This window comes from Anomaloglossus baeobatrachus, chromosome 4, assembly GCF_048569485.1.
Source record: "Anomaloglossus baeobatrachus isolate aAnoBae1 chromosome 4, aAnoBae1.hap1, whole genome shotgun sequence".
NCBI lineage: Eukaryota > Metazoa > Chordata > Amphibia > Anura > Aromobatidae > Anomaloglossus > Anomaloglossus baeobatrachus.
In genome coordinates, this window is record NC_134356.1 from 630216907 (window position 1) to 630243520 (window position 26614).

General features: G+C 45.2%; 1 protein-coding gene across 2 annotated transcripts in view; it reads left to right on the plus strand.

Annotated features, from left to right (window-relative positions):
- Positions 1-565: 565 nt before the first annotated feature.
- The window catches only part of LOC142304207 (G protein-coupled receptor kinase 5-like), a 144669-nt gene continuing 118620 nt past the window's right edge, over positions 566-26614 (plus strand). For both annotated transcript variants that reach the window (XM_075346373.1, XM_075346374.1), the window contains exon 1: positions 566-1181. In XM_075346373.1, the coding sequence (XP_075202488.1) occupies positions 1130-1181 (52 nt within the window). In that variant the 5' untranslated portion in view covers positions 566-1129. The remainder of the gene's footprint in view (positions 1182-26614) is intronic.

Here is a 26614-nt window from a genome sequence, read left to right on the forward strand (position 1 = left end):
AGCCCTGCACTGTACACACACACAGCCCTGCACTGTACACACACACAGCCCTGCACTGTACACACACACAGGCCTGCACTGTACATACACACACACACAGCCCTGCACACACGCACCCCGGCACTGTACACACACAGCCCTGCACTATACACACACACACACACACAGCCCTGCCCTGTAGGCACACACCCCTGCACTGTACACACACAAAGCCTGCACACACACAGCCCTGCACTGTACACACACACACACACAACTCTGCACTGCACACACACACAGCCCTGCACTGTACTGTACACACACAAACAGCCCTACACTACACACACACAGCCCTGCACTGTACACACACAGCCCTACACTACACACACACACACACACAGCCCTACACTCTACACACAGCCCTGCACTACACACACACAGCCCTGCACTCTACACACACACACACACACACACACACACACACACACACACACACACACACACACACGACTCTCACCGTCTGGCTCCTCCCACACACACGTGACCGGTCACATGGTGATGACATCATCACAGGTCCTTCAGCCACTAGGATGTAGCCTGCACCTCCTGCCTCCGCCGCCTCCAGTTCCCTGTGACTTCCTGCTGCCCCGGGATCTGCACCCCCGGGCAGGGACCAGCTCCGGGGAGTATCCGTCCAGCTGCCGCCCGCGGATCCTGCCATCACCGGGGAGATTCAGGGCACAGCCCTCCGCTGCCGCAGCTGCTGATTATGGGGCTCCGGCTCCCCGATAAGTGATTCTCCTCGGATCCCCCCAATCTGAGCCCCCGCTGCCCCCACATCTCCGGGGACCCTCCCATTATCAGAGTCCCGGGCCCTCCGCACAGCCTGCCCGTGATCTGCCCACATCACAGGGGCTCATCCTCCCGGCCCCTCACCCCCATACACTGTGCCGGCGGGGACCCGGCCCCTCACCCCCGTACACTGCTGGGGACCCGGACCCTGCACATCCAGATACAGGGTTTTATACCTATATTAGAAGACCCCTCCCCATCCCGGGGGAGAAACTGCAGTGTTAGGGCCCCAGATTGATGAGCCCCCCGGATAATCGCTGCGTCCGGTGAATGACTGCTCCTCCGTCTGCTGGACATAATGGAACTGGAAAATATTGTGGCCAATACCGTCCTACTGAAAGCCCGAGAAGGTAAGAGGCTGGGACTGGGCACTCGCATTTCATTATTGTATTTTTTATTTTTATTTTTTTTATAATTAATATTTTTAATTTTATTTTCTTAACATTTGTTCTCATTTTTAAATTATTTTCTGTGAATATTATTTTTATTACTAAAATTAATATTTTTAATTCTCCTGATTTTTACCAGTAACCCAGGAAATATAGAGGTGTCATTAAAATTTTTAATTATTATTATTAATAATAATAATAATAATAATAATATATCTTCTGTCTAAAAAGTAGTGGAAAAATAATTTTTTTTCTCCTCCTGTGTTGTTGGTGGAAGTTTTGTGCCTACAGTTATATCCCGCTGTGGATTTCGTTGTAGAAAAGCTGTGAATTCCTGCAATTTTTCACCTGTTTTTCACTGTGATGGGTGAAATATTCCCTGACAGCCGCAGCATCAATTGGCGTGTTGTCATCCAGTTTGTGCACTTTTTTCACAGCAACACCGCTGCAGACAATCAGCGGCTCACATTGTCTTTAATCAGCAAAGCAGTGATTGTTTGCAGCGGTGACATCACACCTACAGGCAGTCAGTGGCTCACGCTGCCTTGATCGGCAGAGCAGTGATTGGCTGTAGATTATGATGTCACCACTGCAGACGATCATTGGCTCACGCTATCTTGATCGGCAGAGCAGTGATTGCAGCGGTGACATCACACTTACAGCTAATCACTGCTCTGCCGATCAAGACAGCGTGAGCCAATGATCGTCTGCATCTCTGACATCACACTTACAGCTAGACTATCAGAGGCTTGCACGGTATTGACCGGCAGAGCAGTGATAAGCTGTAGGTGTAAAGTCACCTCTGCAGGTGATCAGTGCCTTACAAGGTCTTGATCAGCAGAGCAGTGATTGGCTGCAGCGCTGTAGGTGGGATGTCACTGCTGCAGACAATCACACTGCTCTGCCAATCAAGAGAGCGCAAGCCACTGATTGGCTGCAGCATGACATCCCATCAGTGGCTTGCGCTCTCTTGATTGGCAGAGCAGTGTGATTGTCTGCTGCAGCCAATCAACAGCTTGCACAGTCTTGATTGACAAATCAAGTGATTGGCTGCAGCACTGTAGGTGTGATGTCACCGCTGCAGCCTGTACAGTCATCGCCAGAACATATTTGTATTTTTGCCTTTTTTTTTTTTTGTTTTTTTTTTCTTTCTTTGTTCGTCACTGTTGTGGTTTGGGATTTCCAGATGTTTTCAGCGGATTCATCAATTGACTTTGAAAAAAGTCTTTTTTTTTTTTTCTCTCTCTAATATACTCAAGTCCCCGCCACCTTAATTTTATGGAATTTGAAAGTTTAGTGCAAATTTTGCAATATTTTAATGGAATTTTCTTGCACTAAAGAGAGAACCTAAAGCAGATTTCTTTAGCTGCGTTTTTGAGCTGACAAAAAACACAACATTTCAATTCTTTTCTGCGTGTTTTTTCTCCTATGCAATGCACTTGAAAAACGCAGGACAAAACGCACCGAAACGCGGTAAAAACGCATGCGTGCGTTTTTACCGGTGCATTTTTTGTGGCCAAAAACGCAGCATGCACACATAAGCTTAAGGCTACGTGCGCACACAGCATTTGTTTGGCTGCAAAAAAACGTGCAAAAACGCACCGGTAAAAAACACACGCGTCTTTACTGCGTTTTGCTGCTTTTTGATCACTGCGTTTTGCTGCGTTTTTCCAATGCATTGCATGGGTAAAAACGCAGTAAAACGCAGGAAAGAATTGACATGTCCATATTTTTTTTTATTTTTTTTTTAAGCTCAAAAACGCAGCTAAAAAAAAAAGTTGTGTGCAGACAGCAAAAAATGAAAAGTCATAGACTTTGCTGGGGAAGCAAAGTCCTGCAGTTTTGAGCCGAAAAAACGCACCCAAAAAAGTGCAAAAATGCTCAGTACACACACAGCCTAATTGTTCATCTCCAGCAGATACCAGATTGGATCTAATGGATCCACTATATGAGATCCAATGAGTGCTGGAGAGATTAATTTAATGATGGGATCAGGCAGAGTGATTAATGTCACTTCTTTGAACCTTAAGTCAAAAAGCGGCAAAATAGAAATAAAGCATAAAATAAAAACTACGTTCACACAGGGCTTTTTTGCAGCATTTTTTTTCTGTAGCAAAACATAATAATTTATAAAACCTCATCTCTTGGCAGTAAATAACCTGTGGTTTTGGCGTGTTTTTTTGGGGGGGGGTTTCGCCGCGGTTTTGCACTTCCTCATTGATTTGTATGGCTGAAAAATGGCTGCAAAAACGGTGAAAGAGTTGACATTCTGTCAAAAACGTGGCAAAAACCAAGGAGGTTGGAAAAAAAAATGCAAGTGTTTTTTGTGTGTGCGCGCATGAGATTTCTGGAGTCTCAAAGGCTTTGCAGGGACAATAAAGGCAGTGTTTTATTAGCATGGATTTTACAAAAAAAAAGCGCAAAAAAGGGTCCAAAATGCCCTGTGTGAACATAGCCTTAAAAATCTCTTCAGAAATGAAGCATCTCAGATATTTCCACCTCTTGTGAACATATCCCAAGAGTATGTTCAAAGGTTTTTTTTTGTGTATATCAAAATCCTTTAAAATCCACATAAAAAGAGCATTCAAAGACTGTTCAAAGCATTCTTTACATGATCTTAAGAGCAGATTCTGCTTTAAAATCAGCACTGAAAACCACCGCAGATACTCTAGGGTTAAGCTTTCTAGTGATTTCAAGAAAAATACATCTTTATGTTGCTGGGTTTTTTTGTCTTTTTTTTTTTTTTTTCTCCCCCCCACATGTAAAAAGAATCCACACGTCCGTTATTGATGCATTTCTGCTTAGAAAATCAATAGCTCCAAATTTGACTTCTGAATCAATTGAAGCAGAAAACCCCCATGCACAAAAACCATGTAAAATTTTTTTTGAAAAACTATAGGCTACATGCGCATGCTGCATTTTTTTGCTGCGGTTTTGTTGTCACAACTTTCGGACATTTGACTTCCCAGCAAAGTCTATGAGAAGTCAGATTTGCTATGCGCACATATTTGGCTGCGTTTTATTTGTCAAAAGTTTGTGAGAGTCTGGAAATGTCACAAAAAACGCTTGTAATTGAAGGTGCGTTTTCGGTGCGTTTTTCACAACATGCGTTTTTGTGAGAAATGTTGACAAAAACGCAGGAAGAATGAACATGCTGCATTTTTTTTGTCACAAACCCTTGGAAGCACCGTTTTCCAGAAGCGGCTTCGTCGGTGTCTTGTTCTCGTTTTCGCAGCGTCTCTGCCACCAGTGTCTTTTCTCTATACATTCATTAAAGTGTACCAATCACCAGGATTTTCCTATATAACCTAAAGCCAGTGCTATACTGGCACTATCAGGCTGATTCTATACATACCTTTAGTGGTCAGCTCGGATGTATAGGTTTTGAAACACAAGCAAGTAAAATCAGCAGCTTGTTGAGTGACAGCAGCTGCCGATCAGCTGATAGCTGGGGGGTATTCATAGTTATCCTCGTACCCTGTTATTTATGCTAATTCTATTTATACAATTGTTTTACTTTGTGACTAAAAGGACTTGTGCTGATGTCATATCCATGTGACCAGAAGGGGCGGGGCATCAGCCAACAAAATCTTGCTTCCTGGTATCGGCTATGTTGGCTGAGGCCCCGCCCCTTCTGATCGGTACGTGTCCTTTTTGTAAAAGTAAAACCATTATATAATAGAATTAGCTTAAATAACAAGGGGAGGGGGAAACTATGAATACCCACCCCCTTCTATCAGCTGATCCTCAGCTGCTGTCATTAACAAACTGCAGATTTTACAAATTTTACTTGCTTGTGTTTCAAAACGTAAACATCCAAGCTGACAACTACAGGTATGTATAGACTCAACATGATAGTGCCAGTATAGCACTGCCTTCAGGTTATATAGAAAAATCCTGGTGATCGGTGTGCTTTAAGAAAGCGTGCGGCTTCCAAGCAGAAGCTGCCCGAAAAATGAACATATTGCTTCTTTTAATCCCTCAATGGTTGTCAAATAAAAATAATAAAGGTTGATACTGTGCACAGCAATGTTGTTTTAGCAGTGCTGTGGATTATGTCAATGTTTTAGACCGTTTCGCTGTGTGTTTTCAGGGGGATTCCGGGCCGAATCCATTTGAAAAAGGCATTGTGTTTGAATAGAGTCAGAAACCTACCCGATGGCAGTGTGCACTGGGGCCTGGTGACTTTCATCGGTGGCTCATAGGGGGGCACCAGAACATGGCACCATACCTACCCAAATAGGACTTATGAGAAAGGATTGGTCTTCAGGAGACTATGTACATCATGAGGGGGTTTATGTATGATCTCTCCCTTGAAATATTAATAATTTTGACCTTTTTCTGTACGAAATACCCAAGTAAGGGGGGTATTGGCATGACAGGCGGCCGGCACGAGGAGACCTACGTCTTGTTGTAGTCTCCTTACAGGTGGAAATGATAGGTTACGTCTCGGAGACCGGATAATTGTGTATCACAGCTATAATAATATGGGTGTATGAGGATGTGGAAGGTTCGTTTGAGGAAAAGGCCTCAAATTAGGATTTGTGTCCTGTGGAATATTACAGGGTAGATTAGGAGATTAGAGGAAAACATAATGAGGAGGAATTATCAGAGGGCCGAGGCCTGTTCTCTCAGAAAGGCCTTTGTTGCTCATAGCAACCAATCACAGCTCCTCTTTCATTTCACCAGAGCTGTTTATGAAATGAAAGCTGAGTTCTGATTGGTTGCTATGGGCAACAAAGACAGGCTTCGCTTTCTTTTTAGGCCTTATTAGCAAAATAAATGGACAGACCCTTTAAGAACTTGACCAAAGAGAATCCGTGGCCTAATAATGTCGTGATAACATCCTCTGTAATGTATGTTGAGGATGAAGAGATGAAACTACACCTAAATGGTGGGGGGAAATATGGTGACGGGTTTATACGTGTCATAGGCATTACAAGAGGAGTCAGACTGGGAACTCCTTACCTGGGAAAGTGATGGTCGCACTAGTGTTACCAACCCACTAACTTGAAGAGCTTTTTTTCCCTCACCCTATGACGGCACCCTTATATTCATGGTGCCGTCATGGGTTCGAAAAAAAACAATTACCAGTAAGTAATTATGTATTTTTTTTCCCTCGAAGTTCTACAGCAGCTGTAGTGTGTGTGTGTGTGTGTGTGTGTGTGTGTGTGTGTGTGTGTGTGTGTATGTGTATATATATATGTATGTGTGTGTGTGTGTGTGTGTGTATATATATATATATATTATATATTTAACCTTTTAAGGCTATGTGCACACACTGCAGTTTTGTTCCTCTAACGAAAAACGCACCTCTGGCCAATAAACGCATGGGTTTTGCCACGTTTTTGTAACATAGTCAATGGTAAAACGCAGAAAAGAAGTGACATGCTACTGCTTTTTTCTGCAACCAAAACTGCAGGCAAAAAAGAAGCAGCGTGTGCACAGCCTTTCAGATTACTCATAGACTTTGCTGGGTAAGGTCATACATGCAGTTTAGGACCGCAAACTGCACCAAAAAAGCACTGTGCACACACAGCCTACTGATTCCGTCCTCTTTTTACTTTATTTTTTTTACTTTTGGTAATTTTATTTTTTTTTTCCTTTTAAGCTACATTCCCCCGATGAACTTTTAGTGAGCTTTTGATGTTGCAAAATTTCTTTACCTATGGTTTTAAATGAATGACTTGTGTTTTTTTGTGTGCATTTTTGTTCCCGTTTTATTAATGTGTTTTTATCACATTTTTGTCTGTTTTTGGTTTCGTGTTTTGAATATATTGTTTTTGATCCTTCCAGGTATTTGGTTTTGACAAAACTTTTGATTATATTTGGGTGCGGATTACATGCGTTTTTGATGCTTTTCCATCACAGAGCTCAATAAAAACATATGTGCGTTTTTTACCTGCAGATTTTCTGCATTTAATATGAGTTTAGGGGGGGAAATTGGCTCATAAACCTCAGTGTATCCGCAATAGAATCTGACGTGGATTTAAAATCTGCACCGCAGTACACGGAGTGGGAATGAGATTTCTAGAAATCCCCTCCAATTTACTGGAACTGTAAGGCTATGTTCACACTAGGCCGTTTTACCCGCGGATTTGCTGCAGAAATTTCTTGAGAAATGTCTGCAATCTTTGTGCATACATTTCCCAGCAAATCCTAAGAGAAAAAAAAATAGCTGTGCGCACGCTGCGGATTTTTTCATTTCGCCACGACAGCACCCACGAGAGAGGGATCCGCCCCCTTCAGGACAGGAAACCTACAGATAAAAAGGGGCGGTCCCCCTCCCTCATCAGTTGGTTTCCTGTCCTGGAAGGATCGGAACCTACTATACCTGGGTCTAGGAGTCCGTGCGGTGTCTAAGGGAACGGCGGAGCTCAGGATTCCAGAAGCACGGTCGGTGGAGCTCCCCTCGTGGACTCCATCCTCCGGTGCATCCCGTCCTCTTTCCCTCGGCTTGGTCTAATCCTCTGGGGAAATGGCGCCTGCAGGATCGCGCCGGTAAGTAGGCTGTTCGTGGAACGGTGCTCTCCCTGTGCTGCATGATTCCAACTCCTTCGGGATTGTGGAGCATGTGCCGGGGGGGGCGTGTCCGGATACTGCCACGTCAGCTCACGCGCGACTTCCTGCAGGGACCCGGAAGCGAAAGGCACTTCCGGGTGAACGGATGGCTGGGAGACTCGTGGACTCCTCCTTCGGACGTGTCTGGAATTTGCAGTAATCAAACAGAGCTGCAGGAGTGGTGAGGATTAAGAAGCGGGCTTCCTTTTCTATTTGAGTCTTCAGTGGCAGAAACAGGCCACTTCTACAAAGATGGGAAGTCCCCGCGACTCCCCTGCTCGGGACACCTCTCCATCCAGAGATGCTGGACGTAAAGACTCGAGTGACACCAGGAGTTCCACGGGTCGTAAGAGGACCGAGGACTCTGCATCCTCCAAGGACCGGACAAATCGTTCGTCCCGTCCTCCAAAGCCGGTATCCGTTCTTTTCCTGGTATGGGTGAGTGACCTTCGTGAATGTTGCCCTATACTGATGTTCCCTTCCGGTTCTGTTACAGGGCCCTAAGAATAGCACCGACTATAGGACCGTGGATTTGCTGCAGAAATTTCTTGAGAAATGTCTGCAATCTTTGTGCATACATTTCCCAGCAAATCCTATGAGAAAAAAAAATAGCTGTGCGCACGCTGCGGATTTTTCTCAAGAAATTTCTTTGAAGATTTTCTTGAGAATTTCTTGAGAAAATGAGCATGTCAATTCTTTTCCGCAGGTACCTGCGGATTTCTGCAGTACAGCCTGCAAAATCCGCAGGGAACAACCTGCGGGAAAATCGCGGCTAATCCGCGGCACATCCGCATGCGGATTTACCGCGGATTTGGTGCGGATTTTTTCCGGAGGTCCGGAAATCTTCCACTCCCAGAAGATTCTCAAGAAATTTTCTTGAGAAACTTCACATTTCTAGTGCGCACAAAGCCTAAGATGCCGCATTTTTAACGCAACTATAATGTTCAACGCCAAAAACTCACCAAAAGCTCATGCTAGGAACGCAGCCTTATTCCCAAGTCATAATTTTTAAGATTTTTCCATCAATAGAGCTGTATCATGGCATGTTGTGGTTTTTTTTCTTTTCTTTTTTTTCTTTAGCAGAGGTATAGTACTCTGATCTCTCACCCTTGTTGTTTTCTTATTTTCTTCCTTTTTATGTTATGGGTTAATTTTATATTATAAATAGGACTTTTCTAGACCCAGATGTATCTTTTGGGTTTTTAATTTTTTTTCAGCGTTTCCAAAGATACTATATACCAGGGGTCTTAAACTCAGCTGGGGGAATGGGCCGCACATAGAAAAAAAATTGAGAGTGGACGCATTGTTTGCATTGTTATATATTCGTATTGTGCCCATCCTTGTAGTTTTGTGCCCATCCTTGTAGTTTTGTGCCCATCCTTGTAGTTTTGTGCCCATCCTTGTAGTTTTGTGCCCATCCTTGTAGTTTTGTGCCCATCCTTGTAGTTTTGTGCCCATCCTTGTAGTTTTGTGCCCATCCTTGTAGTATTGTGCCCATCCTTGTAGTTTTGTGCCCATCCTTGTAGTATTGTGCCCATCCTTGTAGTATTGTGCCCATCCTTGTAGTATTGTGCCCATCCTTGTAGTATTGTGCCCATCCTTGTAGTATTGTGCCCATCCTTGTAGTATTGTGCCCATCCTTAGTAGTATTGTGCCCATATCCTTGTCCCCTATTATGCCACTTTTCACAAGCGCAAAAAAAAAAATTCTCCTTGCCTTTCCTCCCGTTCCCTCAGGGCTGCGTGCTGATCAGTGTTTGCAGCATTTTGGAGGCAGCATGTTTCAGCTGTGTCCAGAGCGCTGGATTGTACAGTGCAAGCAGAGTGGATAGAGCTGCGATCAGGCTCGGCCTCACAGGCTGCTTGTTTGAGACCTCTGCTATATACGGTGTGTGTAATAAATAAATATATAGAATTTTTATTTTACTATTTTTTTTTTTTTTTTATTGCAATTGACTTTCTTTTTTTTTAGTTTTCCTAGGGGGCTTGAAATTGTACCATATCTTGTAAAGCTTCATTATTAAGGTCTAGCCTTTAGCTTCTGCCTGTGAGGTTTAGGTTGTATACACAAAGTGCGTGTTTATCGCGGTTTTTGACTGTATATTTGTCACAAAGTTGCAAGCAAATCCTGATGGCAGCAGTCAATGAGAATCCTGAAGTGCTGTGCACACATTGAGTGTTTTCTCCTTGCAGATTTGGTGTAGAAAATAATCTGCAGCGTGTACATTCATTCAGCATTTTTGCAGCAATTTTTTTCAATCAATGACTTCAAATTTCTAAAAATGCATAAAAAAAAATGTTTTTGCGCTGTGTTCTCCTGTCGAAAGATGCCGACATGGTGCAGAAATTTCTGCAACCAAATTCTCAATGTGCTCACATACCCAAACACCAGATATTTTAAATGGCAGTCAGCAGTGATTAGGGCTGACTCTGATCGCTGCTGTTAGAGGCCGGTGTGTATGACAGCCAGCACACGCCCTTTTTGGAGCATGCTCAGCTCCTGAGCTTCACCATACACCTACAACCCTCAACATGATTTGCTATTACGTCCTGGAGAGAGGCAAGGTGTTAAAGGGAACCTGTCACCAGATTTGACCCCTTTAAGCTGCAGCCACCACCAGTGAGATCTTATATATACACCACTAGAAGGTGGCCCGATTCTACGCATCGGGTATTCTAGAATTTACATATTGTGTAGTTAATGTATGATTTTTGTTTATATATATATATATATATATATATATATATATATATATATATATATATATATATATATGTATATATATATGTATATATATATATATGTTGTTGTGTGTAGTTACCAAGTGTTTGTGTAGGGCGCTGTACATGTTCTGGGTGTGGCGGGGGGTGAGAGCGGTGTTGTTTGTGTGTTGCGCGGTTTGTGTGGGTGTGGGGTGTGTGTGTATGTGTGTGTGTGTTTTGGGGGGAGGTATGTTTTGTGCAATGTGTGTGTGTTGCGCGGTATGTGCGTATACTTGTGTATGCTGCGGTGTTTGTGTGTTGGGTGTTGGGTGTGTGCGGCGTTGTCTGTGTTTGTGGGTGTCTGTGTAGGGCGGTGTTTGTGGTTCCCAGTGTGTGTGTGGTGTGTTGTGTGGTGCGCGTGTGGCGGTGTGTGTGTTTTGGGGGGAGGTGCGCACTCCCCATCGTGCTCCATCCCCCATGCTGCGCACTCCCCATCGTGCTCCATCCCCCATGCTGCGCACTCCCCATCGTGCGCCATCCCCCATGCTGCGCACTCCCCATCGTGCGCCATCCCCCATGCTGCGCACTCCCCATCGTGCGCCATCCCCCATTCTGCGCACTCCCCATCGTGCGCCATCCCCCATGCTGCGCACTCCCCATCGTGCGCCATCCCCCATGCTGCGCACTCCCCATCGTGCGCCATCCCCCATGCTGCGCACTCCCCATCGTGCGCCATCCCCCATGCTGCGCACTCCCCATCGTGCGCCATCCCCCATGCTGCGCACTCCCCATCGTGCGCCATCCCCCATGCTGCGCACTCCCCATCGTGCGCCATCCCCCATGCTGCGCACTCCCCATCGTGCGCCATCCCCCATGCTGCGCACTCCCCATCGTGCGCCATCCCCCATGCTGCGCACTCCCCATCGTGCTCCATCCCCCATGCTGCGCACCCCCCATCGTGCTCCATCCTCCATGCTATAATAGTTCTATTATACACAGAGAGGAGTATAATAGGAGGACTGTAATAGGAGTAGTCGTCCTGGGGGGAGAGGAGTATAATGCCGGCTCCCTGCACATGTGTACCGGGAGCTGGTGTACGCTGGTAACTATGATACACATCGGGTAACCAAGGGACCTTAGTTACCCGATGTGTATAATGGTTACCAGCGTTCACCGGCTCCGTCATGATCCCAGCATCGCAAGGGTATGTCTGGCGATGCGTGCGGAGGGCCAGGGCGAGCGGTCAATCTATGCGGAGGGCGGGGCCAGGCCGAGGCGAGCGACCAATTCGTGGGGGGGGCGGGGCCAGGCCGAGCCCAGCGGCAACCAATCCGTGGGGGGGGGGGCCAGGCCGAGCCCAGCGGCCAATCAGACGGTTGTCATTGTAATCACACTCACCGTGACACAATTTTGGAGCAAGACAGACAGACAGAATAAGGCAATTATATATATAGATTCTAGAATACTATATATAAGAGCCCAAGCCGCGCTGTATAATGTAAAAATCACCTTATTCTCGCCTAGGGGGGCGGTCGGGTGCGATGGGTCGCTGCTCTTGGTCCGGCGCCTCCTCTCTTGGTTCCATTGCCGTCCTCCTGCCGATCCCCATGTGGATGAGGCTTCCTACATCATCCACACAGAGGTCTCCATTGCGCTCCTGCGCATGTGCACTTTGATCTGCCCCACAGACTGTCGTTGGGTGGGAACGGGGCAAAAAGTACGGCCAAAGTTCTAGTGGTACTTTAGTTTCTGTACATCGGACACTTGACCCATTGCCCTTTTTTTAGCTTTTGGGGAATTATTCAGCATCGTTAGGACCGAATTTGGCTACTGTACCAAACCTTGGGCCAGTCACATCTCTTAAGAAACAGAGTTCACATGAACCCATGGTGGAACTCCTTCTAGTCTTTGGCCCCGTTGGGAGGGTGGTCTGGATCCTGCTGAGGTTGAACCCAGAATGCAGTGCACAAATACAGTGTGAACAGGGCCCGACAGGTCAGGTCCGATCCCTTTAAGATGCACCATTGGAGCAAAATCTATTGGTATGCAGACTCTAGTTGCTGCAGAACCTCTTTAATCTTGCAGCTAAACTTCACACAAAACCTAAAACACATAGTAATCGCTCAGGACAGAAGGTGGTGCGGGCTCCCTGGTTCTGTACAAGGTGGAGCGCAGGACGGGGTTTTCTTCACCTCCATCCCTCTCCAGCCGTATCTGATAAACTGTTTATTGCAGCCGGAGGCGGATTTTCATGTGTTTTTCTTCGGGGTTTGTGGAGCAGATTATCTCCTACATCAACACTGGAGAAGATAAATACATCCGGTGATGCTTATCTCTAGATCTGGAAAATCTCATAAATATAAGATTGTTGGGACAGTAATGGGGTCTCACACAGACCCCTTCTGAATCTGGCTAGTTTATAGGGCATCAGGTATGTTATGGATGCCCTGTCTATGACCTCAGAAAGCAATGACATAAGTATGGAAGGGCTCTGAAGAGTGTAAATGAGTTGTCCAGGACAGCAGTACTGATGACCTATCAGATCGATGAGACCACCGAGTGTCTGACCCCCGATCAGCAGTTAGCAGGTCCTCAGGGTACAGCTAATCAGTGGGGATGCCAAGTGTCGGACCTTCATCTACACATTAGTTAAAGGCAAGCGAAACTCAGTAGGACTGGAAATTCATCTACTGTGGGTGTCCCAATTCCCCCAATGCAGCAGATGTTGGGGAGAAGGATCAGGAATGAGGGCTTCAACAACCGGAGGATACATTGTTTCCTAGGGGGGTGATAAGCATCTGGCAGAGGTGTCCCCCTTTTCCCAAATAAGGCTATGTGCGCACACTGCGTTTTTTTGACGCTGCGTTTTTGTGCGTTTTTGGCCGCTAAAAACGCACAAAAACGCACCTGCGTCGAAAAAACGTGGCAAAAACGCACGCGTTTTTCCGCGATTTGGTGCGTGTTTTGCTGCGTTTTTGCTCACACTGTCCTTATGCGTTTTTTATCAGTGAACAAAAAAAAAAGGTCTGATGTCATTTCCTTCTTCAATGTGTTCTTCATTCTCCACTAGTGTATGCAGAAGAGCAGACAGCTGCAGAACTACAAGGCTCAGCATACTCCATCCAATAGTGTATGCAGGAGAGCAGACAGCAACTACAAGGTTCAGCATCCTCCTTCCAGGACTCTATGCAGGATTTCTTTGCCCCCCAAACAAAAAAAATGACGTGGGCTTCGCCATATTTTTCTATGCTAGCCGGCTACATCAGGCAGGTACGGGCTGCCCCCAACCCCCAGCTGCCTATTTGTACCCGGCTGGGAACCAAAAATATAGGGAAGCCCTTTTTTTTAAATTATTTCATGAATATCATGAAATAATTTAAAAAAAAAAAATGACGTGAGCTTCGCCCAATTTTTGAGTCCAGCCGGGTACAACTAGGCAGCTGGGGATTGGAATCCACAGTGCAGGGTGCCCATGCTTTCTGGGCACCCCCGCTGTGAATTGCAGTCCCGCAGCCACCCCAGAAAATGGCGCTTTCATAGAAGCGCCATCTTCTGGCGCTGTATCCAACTCTTCCAGCTGCCCTGATGCCGGGTGGCTCGCCGGGTAATAATGGGGTTAGGGCTAGCTGTATAGCTGGCCCTAAGCCCGAAATTCATGGTGTCACGCCAATATTAGACATGGCCACCATGAATTTCTAGTAAAGATAAAAAAAACACAACACACAGAAAAATATTTTTATTAGAAATAAAACACAACACAATTAGTGACTCCATCTTTATTGAAATAAAGAACCCCGCTCCGCAGTAATCCTGGGTCAGGGTCCCGCGCCGTCCAATCCGCATCCAATATCATCTGATCGGTTTGCTGGAAGGCAAAGCGATCAGATGATGTGTCAGGTTCAAGGGGCTGAATCCCATCACACATCAGCTGATTGTATAAAAGCAGTTTATACAATCAGCTGATGCATCAGTGCAAAAAAAAAAAAAATACTCATGTGCTGATTATCGGCAGCTCCTGGAGCGATGGGGCGGGAGTCTGATCCCGTCCGATCGCTGCAGCAGCTGTCGGTAATCAGGGATAAAGTCTCCTGACGCATCCGCTGATACCGGCCGGGCGCCCGCGTCACCGCGATACTTAAGATCACCTGATGCGTCAGGTGACTACATCAGGTGATCCATCGCCAGGTCCTGCATCCATCGGAGGTTTCCCGGCCGTCTGCACACAGCCGGAGCGGGGGTGGCGATACCGTGAGAGGAGATGGGAGCGGGCATGGCACCGGGAGTCTGCACACAGGTGAGTATAACTTTTTTTTTTTTTACTGTTAACTTTTGTCTTTGCAGCCGCTTCCACCTCCCGCCCAGACATGGCGCCGCACGGCAGCATACATGCACAGGACGGGAGGTGGAAGAGGCGGTGACGGTACCGGGAGGATTCACGCTTCTGTATATACTGACAGAAGGAATCCTCTTCCTGTACTCGTCACTTTACTACCCACCTCCTGCGTTTATAGCTGCGTTTTTGGTCTTCAAAACGCACCAAAACGCAGCTATTTGCGTTTCTCATTGCGTCTTTCAACATCCCATTGCACTCAATGGATGAAAAGCGCAGTGAAAAACGCGGGAATAATTGACATGCTGCGTTTTTGTGGCACCACAAAAACGCAGCTGAAAAAAAACAGATGTGTGTGGACAGCAAAAATGAAAACTCATAGACTTTGCTGGGGAAGCAAAGTCCTGCAGTTTTGAGGCCAAAAACGCACCCGAAAAACGCCGCGAAAAACGCACTGTGTGCACATAGCCTAAGAGCACTGGTATCTGGAGAAATAGTTACCACATGACAACTGTGTAAAGTTTATGGCCAACTCAAATCTATGTATTTTTGGGGTTTTTTTTTTCCTCAAATTTACAATTTTGACCTTCAGATGTGTCCTGAGAACCTGCATGCTGATTAGCCTCATTGTAATTCAATTTTCAGCGTGCAACCCGTGCAAATAATAACAACCATGGCGTGTTGAAGTGTGCCGTGATCCCGTGGTCACTCTTTACTGGGGCCGTGACCTGGGCTCTCTGCAAAATTTGCCGTTTGCACCATGCAAGAGGCAATATGGATTATTTGGTGCTTGGAAGACCGGGTTGACTGCTTACAGGACTCCAATGTGGCCGACGTGCACATATAATGACCTCTGTCCAAACTTGATTTTAGTAAGACCAGCTAATCCATCGTGTCCTAGGTGTTCCTGGACTGGAAGATTTGGGAGGTGTCCTACTGCGGCAGTGACGTCTCTCCGGCCAAAATTGGATATATAGAGACTGGCTGGGGATCGGGCAGCATGGAAGACGAGCGGCTGGACAATAGCCGGGACCTTTAGAAAACAGGATATATAAATACTGACTGGGGACTGAGCAGCATGGAACAAGAGTGGTCGGGCATTAGCCAAGACCTTTTAGAAAACTGGATATACAGACACCGGCGGGGGACCGGCCAGCATGGAAGAAGAGCGGATGGGCATTAGCCGGTACCTAGAAGATGGGATGTACAGTGACCGGTGGGGGACCAGCCAGCATGGAAGAGTGGCCAGGCATTAGCCGGTACCTCTTGAAGATGGGATGTACAGAGATCAGCGGGGAACCGGGAAGCATTGAAGAAGAGCGGATGGGCATTAGCTGGTACCTCTAGAAGATGGGATGTACAGAGAGCGGCGGGGGACCGGCCAGTATGGAAGAAGAGCGGCCAGAGATTACCGGGACTTTAAATACTGATCAGACTTCTATTTGGCTGTCTGCTATCTCCTAACCACACTCCCTACCAGTATCTGTTGGCAGCATAATGCCCCTGGAAAGGATCAGACATGCAAATTCAATCTGCCTGATCTCGATCTTACACCACATCATCTGTTGACCGAAAGTCAGTGGATCCCTCCCCTCCCCCCCCAACAAATCATCTGGCCTTGCTAAAATCAGTGGCTTGGCTGACTGTCATGTGTATGGGGTTTCCATAGTAGTAGTATTACAAAAAAAGACAAAGAAATTAAGTTTAGACTTTGTCTGAAGTCTTTGGATTCTGGAATAACTTCAATTAAATATGGTAAAGAAACTCCGCCGTCCAGACGTGATCTTCTGGAAAAGTAAATACTAATCCAAAGTCAGCGACTACCTTCCCGAAAGTGTTGTCATTGTGTATGTAACAGGGGGTCTGGCTGTGAAAACGCATTACGGTAGTAAGAGAGACTCCTTCATAGAGAAATTAGATTACGCTGCTCGGGAGAGATCCGTCCTCGATGCTCTGAACCAAAGCACACGTTACACTGCTGCCGGTCTAACCATCGCGCCCGATCCTCCCATACACCGGAGCACTTGGTTCTCTTCTTCCCTTGTTCGCTATGAAAGAGCCGCCGGCAGAAAACTGACAGCAGCTTATTTCTGTAGAGAGAAAAATAAGAATTGTCAGTCCAAAGTCGGACATATGGAGTAGTCTCCCGGGGATCAGTGGACACGGAGGAGTCTCCCTGGGATCAGTGGACACTGGGGAGTCTCCCTGGGATCAGTGGACACTGGGGAGTCTCCCTGGGATCAGTGGACACTGGGGAGTCTCCCTGGGATCAGTGGACACTGGGGAGTCTCCCTGGGATCAGTGGACACTGGGGAGTCTCCCTGGGATCAGTGGACACTGGGGAGTCTCCCTGGGATCAGTGGACACTGGGGAGTCTCCCTGGGATCAGTGGACACTGGGGAGTCTCCCTGGGATCAGTGGACACTGGGGAGTCTCCCTGGGATCAGTGGACACTGGGGAGTCTCCCTGGGATCAGTGGACACTGGGGAGTCTCCCTGGGATCAGTGGACACTGGGGAGTCTCCCTGGGATCAGTGGACACTGGGGAGTCTCCCTGGGATCAGTGGACACTGGGGAGTCTCCCTGGGATCAGTGGACACTGGGGAGTCTCCCTGGGATCAGTGGACACTGGGGAGTCTCCCTGGGATCAGTGGACACTGGGGAGTCTCCCTGGGATCAGTGGACACTGGGGAGTCTCCCTGGGATCAGTGGACACTGGGGAGTCTCCCTGGGATCAGTGGACACTGGGGAGTCTCCCTGGGATCAGTGGACACTGGGGAGTCTCCCTGGGATCAGTGGACACTGGGGAGTCTCCCTGGGATCAGTGGACACTGGGGAGTCTCCCTGGGATCAGTGGACACTGGGGAGTCTCCCTGGGATCAGTGGACACTGGGGAGTCTCCCTGGGATCAGTGGACACTGGGGAGTCTCCCTGGGATCAGTGGACACTGGGGAGTCTCCCTGGGATCAGTGGACACTGGGGAGTCTCCCTGGGATCAGTGGACACTGGGGAGTCTCCCTGGGATCAGTGGACACTGGGGAGTCTCCCTGGGATCAGTGGACACTGGGGAGTCTCCCTGGGATCAGTGGACACTGGGGAGTCTCCCTGGGATCAGTGGACACTGGGGAGTCTCCCTGGGATCAGTGGACACTGGGGAGTCTCCCGGGGATCAGTGGACACTGGGGAGTCTCCCGGGGATCAGTGGACACTGGGGAGTCTCCCGGGGATCAGTGGACACTGGGGAGTCTCCCTGGGATCAGTGGACACTGGGGAGTCTCCCGGGGATCAGTGGACACTGGGGAGTCTCCCGGGGATCAGTGGACACTGGGGAGTCTCCCGGGGATCAGTGGACACTGGGGAGTCTCCCGGGGATCAGTGGACACTGGGGAGTCTCCCGGGGATCAGTGGACACTGGGGAGTCTCCCGGGGATCAGTCAATCGCTCCGGTGTAGTCTTCGGTGATGGTTCCACTTTAGGGACAGTTTCACATATGGTTAAAGAGTTTTTCAGTCTTATGCTATTGATGAGTCTTTCGGATAGCTTATCCATAACAGATAGGTGGGGTTCAAACACCCAGCAACCCCCCCCCCCCCCACCACCAAATGATCAGCTGCTTCCATCACCAGTTTGCCTTCGTTCAGTGTAGCGGCTGCTGCTGGATACTGCAGATCAGTTCCTATTCTGTGGGTCTGCTAATGGCTGACTAAGCGTCATAAGAGTGCCCGTTCCTGATCATCAGTCCAGCAATAGGCCCGGCTGATGGGATGGTTTCTGCCAACCTAAATATCATTGCTCTCGGCAGTACATCAAGCTGTGTAAGCGAGATGTGCTGCTGACTATATGCATGCTGTATGGGAACGGATTCATCATATTTATGATTGTTCTGTCCCTTTTGGTTTGTGTTAGCTGTATGAACGGGCTAGTAATCGAGCGTCAGTCAACTTGTGTATACAGTCCTTCGGCGCTCATTTATGGGAAGACTTTGGCCTCTTTTTAAAGAGGTTGTCCACTACTTTTACATAGATGGCCTAGCCATCATGCTGCTCTCGGAATACATTGCAAAAACCTGCTGAGATTCCCTTTTTAACCCCTTTATGACTATTGACACGCTGTGTAGGTCTTAAGTCGTCTCTCTACTGCTCTTTCCCTGCAGATGAAGGCTGAGTGATTTAAGCCTTCATCTGCCTCTAACAGCCATGAGTGGAACCTGTTAAATGCCGCCTTCACTCACTAATAGTGATATTTAACGGGTGCTGGCAAGGGGTGCGCTGTTCTGAGCGCTCCTCAGCGCCGCCGCGACTCGATCATGGGATGCTGATGAGTTGTGATGACTGCCGGGGTCTGCTGATGACAGTTACAGTACTCCTGTGAAAGCCAGTCCGTGTCCGGCGTTCATAGGAGGCTGTGATTTCTTCTATATACAATGCTGTGGCACTGCTGTATATAGAACAGGTGTTCAGACTATTGCAGGTTACAGTAGAAGGTAGAGGACGTCCGCTTCACCCATTCTCCCTATGATAGACGCTCGTTCTTATTCCATAGATTGATGTGGATGTAGAGGTGGAGTTACTGTATGTAGATGGCGCTTTCTACAAACACATTAGGGTTATTGTAATTTGTCACACTGCCCCTTTCAAGTTAAAATAAACATCCCCCTATGAATAGCGAGCGGCTTCCTTTTGATGTCAGCAGCACATAAAATTAGAGCCGGCTCCTTATTTATGCCGTTATTAGGATCATATTTTCTGATTTGTATCCCTCGGACAGTTTTTTTATTTATTTTTTGATCTTTATTTTTTTTTTATTATTTTTCATGTGGGATTTTTCTTCTATGTGGAATATACTGTATATGTATAAGTATTTGGTCAATAACAAAAGTTCATCTGAATATTTTATGTTATATATTTTGTTGGCAATGACAGAGGTGAAACATTTTCTGTAAGTCTTCATAAGGTTGGCCCATTCCTCCATGCAGATCTCCTCTAGAGCAGTGATGTTTTGGGCCGGTCACTGGCCAACACAGACTTTCAACTCCCTCCAAAGGTTTTCTATGGGGTTCAGATCTGGAGACTGGCTAGGCCACTCCACGACCTTCATATGTGTCTTATGAATCCACTCCTTCGTTGCCCTGGTGGTGTGCTTGGGATCATTATCATGTTGAAAGACCCAGCCATGTTTCATCTTCAATGCCTTTGCTGATGGAAGGAGGTTTGCACTCAAAATCTCACGATACATTTACCATTCATTCTTTTATGTACATGTATATCAGTCGTCCTGGTCCCTTTGCAGAGAAACCGCCCCAAAGCATGATATTGCCACTCGCATGCTTCACAGTAGGTATGGTGTTCTTTGGATGCAACTCAGCATTCTGTCTCCTCCAAACATGACCAGTTGTGTTTCTACCAAACAGTTCTACTTTGGTTTCATCAGACCATATGACATTCTCCCAATACTCTTCTGGATAATCCAAATGCTCTCTAGCGAACTTTAGACGGGCCCGGACATGTACTTAGCAGGGGAACTTAATTGGCACTGCAGGATCGGAGTCCCTGGTGGCGTAGTGTGTTACTGATAGTAGCCTTTGTTCCGGTGGTCCCAGCTCTATGCAAGTCATTCACTAGGTCCCCCTGTGTGGGTTTGGATTTTCGCTCACCGTTCTTGTGATCATTTTGACCCCATGGGGTGAGATCTTGTGTGGAACCTCAGATCATCAGTGATCTTGTATGTCTTCCTTTTTCTTATTATTGCTCCCACAGTTGATTTCATCACACCAAGCTGCTTGCCTATTGCAGATTCAGTCTTCCCAGGTGCAGGGCTGCAATTTTGTTTCTGGTGTCCTTTGACAGCTCTTTGGTCTTCACCATAGTGGAGTTTGGAGTGTGACTGTTTGAGGTTGTGGACAGGTGTCTTTTATACTGATAGCAAGTTCAAACAGGTGTCATTACTACAGGTAATGAGTGGAGGACAGAGGAGCCTCTGAAAGAAGAAGTTACAGGTCTGTGAGAGCCAGAAATCTTGCATGTTTGTAAGTGACTATATACCTATTTTCCACCATAGTTTGCAAAAAAAATCTTACCAAATCAGACGCGGTGATTTTCTGGATTTGTTTTCTCATTTTGTCTCTCATAGTTGTGGTCACCTATGATGTCAATTACAGGCAAATCTCATCTTTTTAAGTGGGAGAACCTGCACAATTGGTGGCTGACAAAATACTTTTTCCCCGTGTGTGTGTGTGTACACAGTGCCTTGCGAAAGTATTCGGCCCCCTTGAATTTTTCAACCTTTTCCCACATTTCAGGCTTCAAACATAAAGATAAAAATGTTAATGTTCTGGTGAAGAATCAACAACAAGTGGGACACAATTGTGAAGTTGACCGAAATTTATTGCTTATTTTAAACTTTTCAAAAAAATAATAAACTGAATATTGGGGCGTGCAATATTATTCATACCCTTTTATTTTCAGTGCAGCAAACTCACTCCAGAAGTTCATTGAGGATCTCTGAATGATCCAATGTTGTCCTAAATGACTGATGATGATAAATATAAGCCCCTGTGTGTAATCAAGTCTCCGTATAAATGCACCTGCTCTGTGATAGTCTCAGTGTTCAGTTTTAAAGCACAGATAGCATCATGAAGACCAAGGAACACAACAGGCAGGTCCGTGATACTGTTGTGGAGAAGTTTAATGCCAGATTTGGTTACAAAAAGATTTCCACAACTTTAAACATCCCAAGGAGCACTGTGCAAGCGATCATATTGAAATGGAAGGAGTATCATACCACTGCAAATCTACCAAGACCCGGCCGTCCCTCAAACAAGGAGAAGACTGATCAGAGATGTAGCCAAGAGGCCCATGATCACTCTGGATGACCTGCAGAGATCTACAGCTGAGGTGGGAGAGTTTGTCCATAGGACAACAATCAGTCGTACACTGCACAAACCTGGCCTTTATAGAAGAGTGACAAGGAAAAAGCCATTTCTCAAAGATATCCATAAAAAGTGTTTACAGTTTGCCACAAGCCACCTGGGAGACACACCAAACATGTGGAAGAAGGTGCTTTGGTCAGATGAAACCAAAATCAAACTATTTGGGCACAATGCTAAACGATATGTTTGGTGTAAAAGCAACACAGCTCATCACCCTGAACACACCATCCCCACTGTCAAACATGGTGGCAGCATCATGGTTTGGGCCTGCTTTTCTTCAGCAGGGACAGGGAAGATGGTTAAAATTGATGGGAAGATGGATGGAGCCAAATACAGGATCATTCTTGAAGAAAACCTGTTGGAGTCTGCAAAAGACCTGAGACTGGGACGGAGATTTGTCTTCCAACAAGACAATGATCCCAAACATAAAGCAAAATCTACAATGGAATGGTTCACAAATAAACGTATCCAGGTGTTAGAATGGCCAAGTCACAGTCCAGACCTGAATCCAATCGAGAATCTGTGGAAAGAGCTGAAAACTGCTGATCACAAACATCCATCCAACCTCACTCAGCTCCAGCTGTTTGCAAAGGAAGAATGGGCAAGAATTTCAGTCTCTCGATGTGCAAAACTGATAGACACATACCCCAAGCGACTGCAGCTGTAATCGCAGCAAAAAGTGGCGCTACAAAATATTAACTTAAAGGGGATGAATAATATTGCACACCCCAATTTTCAGTTTTTGTTTTTTTATAAAAGTTTAAAATAAGCAATAAATTTCATTCAACTTCACAATTGTGTCCCACCTGTTGTTGGTTCATCACCATAAAATATAAGGTTTTTTTTTAGCTTTATGTTTGAAGCCTGAAATGTGGGAAAATGATGAAAAATTCAAATATATATATATGTATGTATGTGTGTGTGTGTGTGTGTGTGTGTGTGTGTGTGTGTATGTATATGTGTATATATGTGTATATATATATATATATATATATATATATGTGTGTGTATATATAGATATGTATGTATATGTAATGTAATAAATATATATGTAATGTAATATATGTAAAATATATATATATATATATATATATATATATATATATATATATATATATTATAATATAATATAATATAATATTCCTTCAATCCTAAATGTTGCTTTTCAGTGCTGGATCGCGGTGTACCTCATGTGCACCATGTGTGAGCACGGCTTTCTATTCTGCAGGCAGGGTGAGGGGTGTGATCGTCCCCTTCTGCCCTCTTTATGCACAGATGTAATGCAAATCTTATAAAGTGTACAGGAGAGGGGGGATCAGGCTATAAGATGCCGATGCCCTTCTGTTTCCCTCTTGGATCTGGCCATACTCTCTTGCCCTGTGTGCCTCTGCTCCGCAGGCTGTGGGTTGTACAGTGGGTTCCTCGCCATCTGCCATCGCGTCTTCTGCCAAATGAGATGTGATTTCGCCCAGCAGTTTATCCCTCTGAAATCACTTGTCCCGTCTCCATCTAATCTCATCTGTCTGTTATTTGCAGCATTAAATGCCGATTATTTCTCTTATTATTTCTCTTCGGTTGTTAGAAATTTGTCTTCAAGGTCCGTGTCTAAAAACATTATACACATTTTATATTTTTTACCTACCTTGTGTTGTGAGCAAAATTGGTCCAAAAGTTCTTATTCATCGCGAAGAGCACTTCATTATTTATTTTTTAATATTATCAAATATAAAACTGAAAATTCACCATATATTCATTGAGTTAAATTCTGACTACCTTCTGCCACCACTAGGGGGAGCCTCTGTTTATTTGATTGTGCTGTACACTCCTCCTAGTGTCGGGTGCAGGCGGCTACAAGCTGATGTAACAATGTCCATGCCAGGTATTTGCAACTGTGCATCAGAAAAATCGTTTTATGAACAATAGTAGAGCTTTTTTGAAAGATTTCTTCCCTTTATCACAGTTAAAGAAAATCTGTCAGTAGGTTTTTCCTGTGTAATCTGAGAGCAGCATGATGTAGGGGCAGAGATCCTGATATCAGCGATGTATCACTTACTGGGCTGCTTTGTGCAGTTTTGATAGAATCCCTGTTTTCTCTGCTGTAGATCTAACAGAGTTCAGAATGCGATGATGTGAATAACCCCGCCCACACCACTGATTGGCAGCTGTGTACATCGTATATTGTCAGCAAGCTGCCAATCAGTAATGGAGGCGGGGTTACACAGATTAGCGTGACTGCCTGCTAAGCAACATAGTCCTTCAGTGCTAATTTCCTGCTAATAAAACACTGATAGTGTTGAAACTACAGCAAACAGCCCAGTAAGTGACACATCCCTGGAATCCTGGTCTCTGCCCCTACATTATGCTGCTCTCAGATTAAACAGTAAAAACCTGCCGACTGTTTTCCGTTAATATTAAGTCCTCAGATTTGTGGCCACCCTACTGGTGACATTCCTGCCTCTAAAGCCAATGGTGTCAGCAGAAAATTAACCTTAATCAGGGTTTTATATGGATTGTATTTTTTTTTTTCCTTAACCCCTTCACTACCTATGACTTATATTTACATCCAAGGTCATGTCCCTTGCACGCAAAACCACATCTGTCCCTGCTTATCGGCTTGTCTGATCAGCCATCATCTGCCTCTAACAGCCGCAAGCGGATTCGATATCTGCCCGCTCCTGTTAACTAGTTAAATGCTAATGTCAATCTCCGACAGCGGGATTTATCACGTGCTGGCGGGGAGTGCGCCATTCCCCACTCCCATTGGTGGTGCCGTGATGTGATTGCGGGGCGCAGATGGGTTGTGATGACCCCTGTGTCTATCATGATGATCTTCCCGAAAACGCCGGATGCTAGTGACCTCCATAGGAGCAGCGGTGCTAATGCTGATGCCCCGCTCTGTACAACACAGGCGATCGGGCGATCTCATCTTCAAGGCTCCCAAGGATTCTAGCAATAAAAAGTGGAAAAAAAAAAAAAAAGATTTTTCAAAATATGAACAAAATAAAAAAAAAATCACCCTCCATTCGCCCCCTTGAAAATAAAATAATTAAAAACAAAAACATATTGGTATTGCTGATCTCAGAACTGTCCGATGTATCAAAATATTAAATTGGTCCGATCAGTAAACAGCATAACAATTTTTTTTTTATTTTTTTTTTTTTTTTGGGCCTCCGCAACATTGCAATTGCATCTAATCAAAAATGGTGTCCGTAAAAAAACGTCAGCTCAGGGCGCAAAAAAATAAGCGGTCACTGAGCCCCAGATCCCAAAGATGAAAAATGTTTCATGTCTCCAAAAATAGCACCAATAACAATTTTTATTTATTTTATTTTTGATTTTTTTTATTTTATATATCATATATATATATAATTTTTTATACAAATTTCTTAATTCTTTTTTTCACAAATTAATTTGAAATAAAACTATACATGTTTGGTATCTCAGTACTCAGACTGACCTGGGGAATCATAATTCTATGCGAGTTATACCATATAGTGTACATGGTAAATGGTAAATAAAAGAACTGAAACAATTGTTTGTGGGGTTTTTTTTTGTTTTTTTTGCATTTTCACTGCACTTGGAATTTTTTCCCGTTTTTTCAGTACAATATGGGGCAGATTGAATGGGTACAAATGAATTTGGAATGAATGGGTCATTCAAAATTACAACTTGTCCTGCAAAAAAACAAGCCTTCATATGGTTATATTGATAGAAAAATAAAAACGTTATGGCACTTGGAAGAAGGGGAGGAAAAAATGAAAAACTGAAAGTCACCTGCAGGTGAAGGAGTTTAATCTTCGTATCACAATCTATTTAAAAATATGTTGAAAATCCTGCATATTTCATACTGCTACTAAGCTCAATACTAGACTCATACTCCCTGTGTTGTACAGGTGGCTACATGGACATAGGCAGTAGATTTGCCCTGACTCATTGTCTTACATTGGACCATTTTCCGGGCATGCTCTGATCTGGGAGGGAGAGGAAATGCTCCATAACTATGTGTTTTTGGGAGCGGTGGATCCTATGTAATGTATTGTGTATATAGAGGTGTCATTGTAATCCTGTCTGTGATGATCAATAGTCTGGCTGTAAATTATTGTTTTGTACAGGAGATCTAGCTGGTGATTATGCCAGGAGGTGGAGGAGGTGAGCTGTGATATCCCTTCTATATACAGTAGACAACACGCGATCCATCGTTCGAAATTCTGGATAGTGATGATCAATATCCTGGCTCTGAATCATTCTTGTACACTGGAGCTTTCTGGACATAATCCGATCTCTGTTAGGATGATCTCTCTCCCATGAATTTTTGTTTTTTCTTTTTTTAATATATATATATATATATATATATATATATATATATATATATATTATATAATGTTAGGTCCAGAAATATTTGGACAGTGACACAATTTTCGCGAGTTGGGCTCTGCATGCCACCACATTGGATTTGAAATGAAACCTCTACAACAGAATTCAAGTGCAGATTGTAACGTTTAATTTGAAGGTTTGAACAAAAATATCTGATAGAAATTGTAGGAATTGTACACATTTCTTTACAAACACTCCACATTTTAGGAGGTCAAAAGTAATTGGACAAATAAACCAAACCCAAACAAAATATTTTTATTTTCAATATTTTGTTGCGAATCCTTTGGAGGCAATCACTGCCTTAAGTCTGGAACCCATGGACATCACCAAACGCTGGGTTTCCTCCTTCTTAATGCTTTGCCAGGCCTTTACAGCCGCAGCCTTCAGGTCTTGCTTGTTTGTGGGTCTTTCCGTCTTAAGTCTGGATTTGAGCAAGTGAAATGCATGCTCAATTGGGTTAAGATCTGGTGATTGACTTGGCCATTGCAGAATGTTCCACT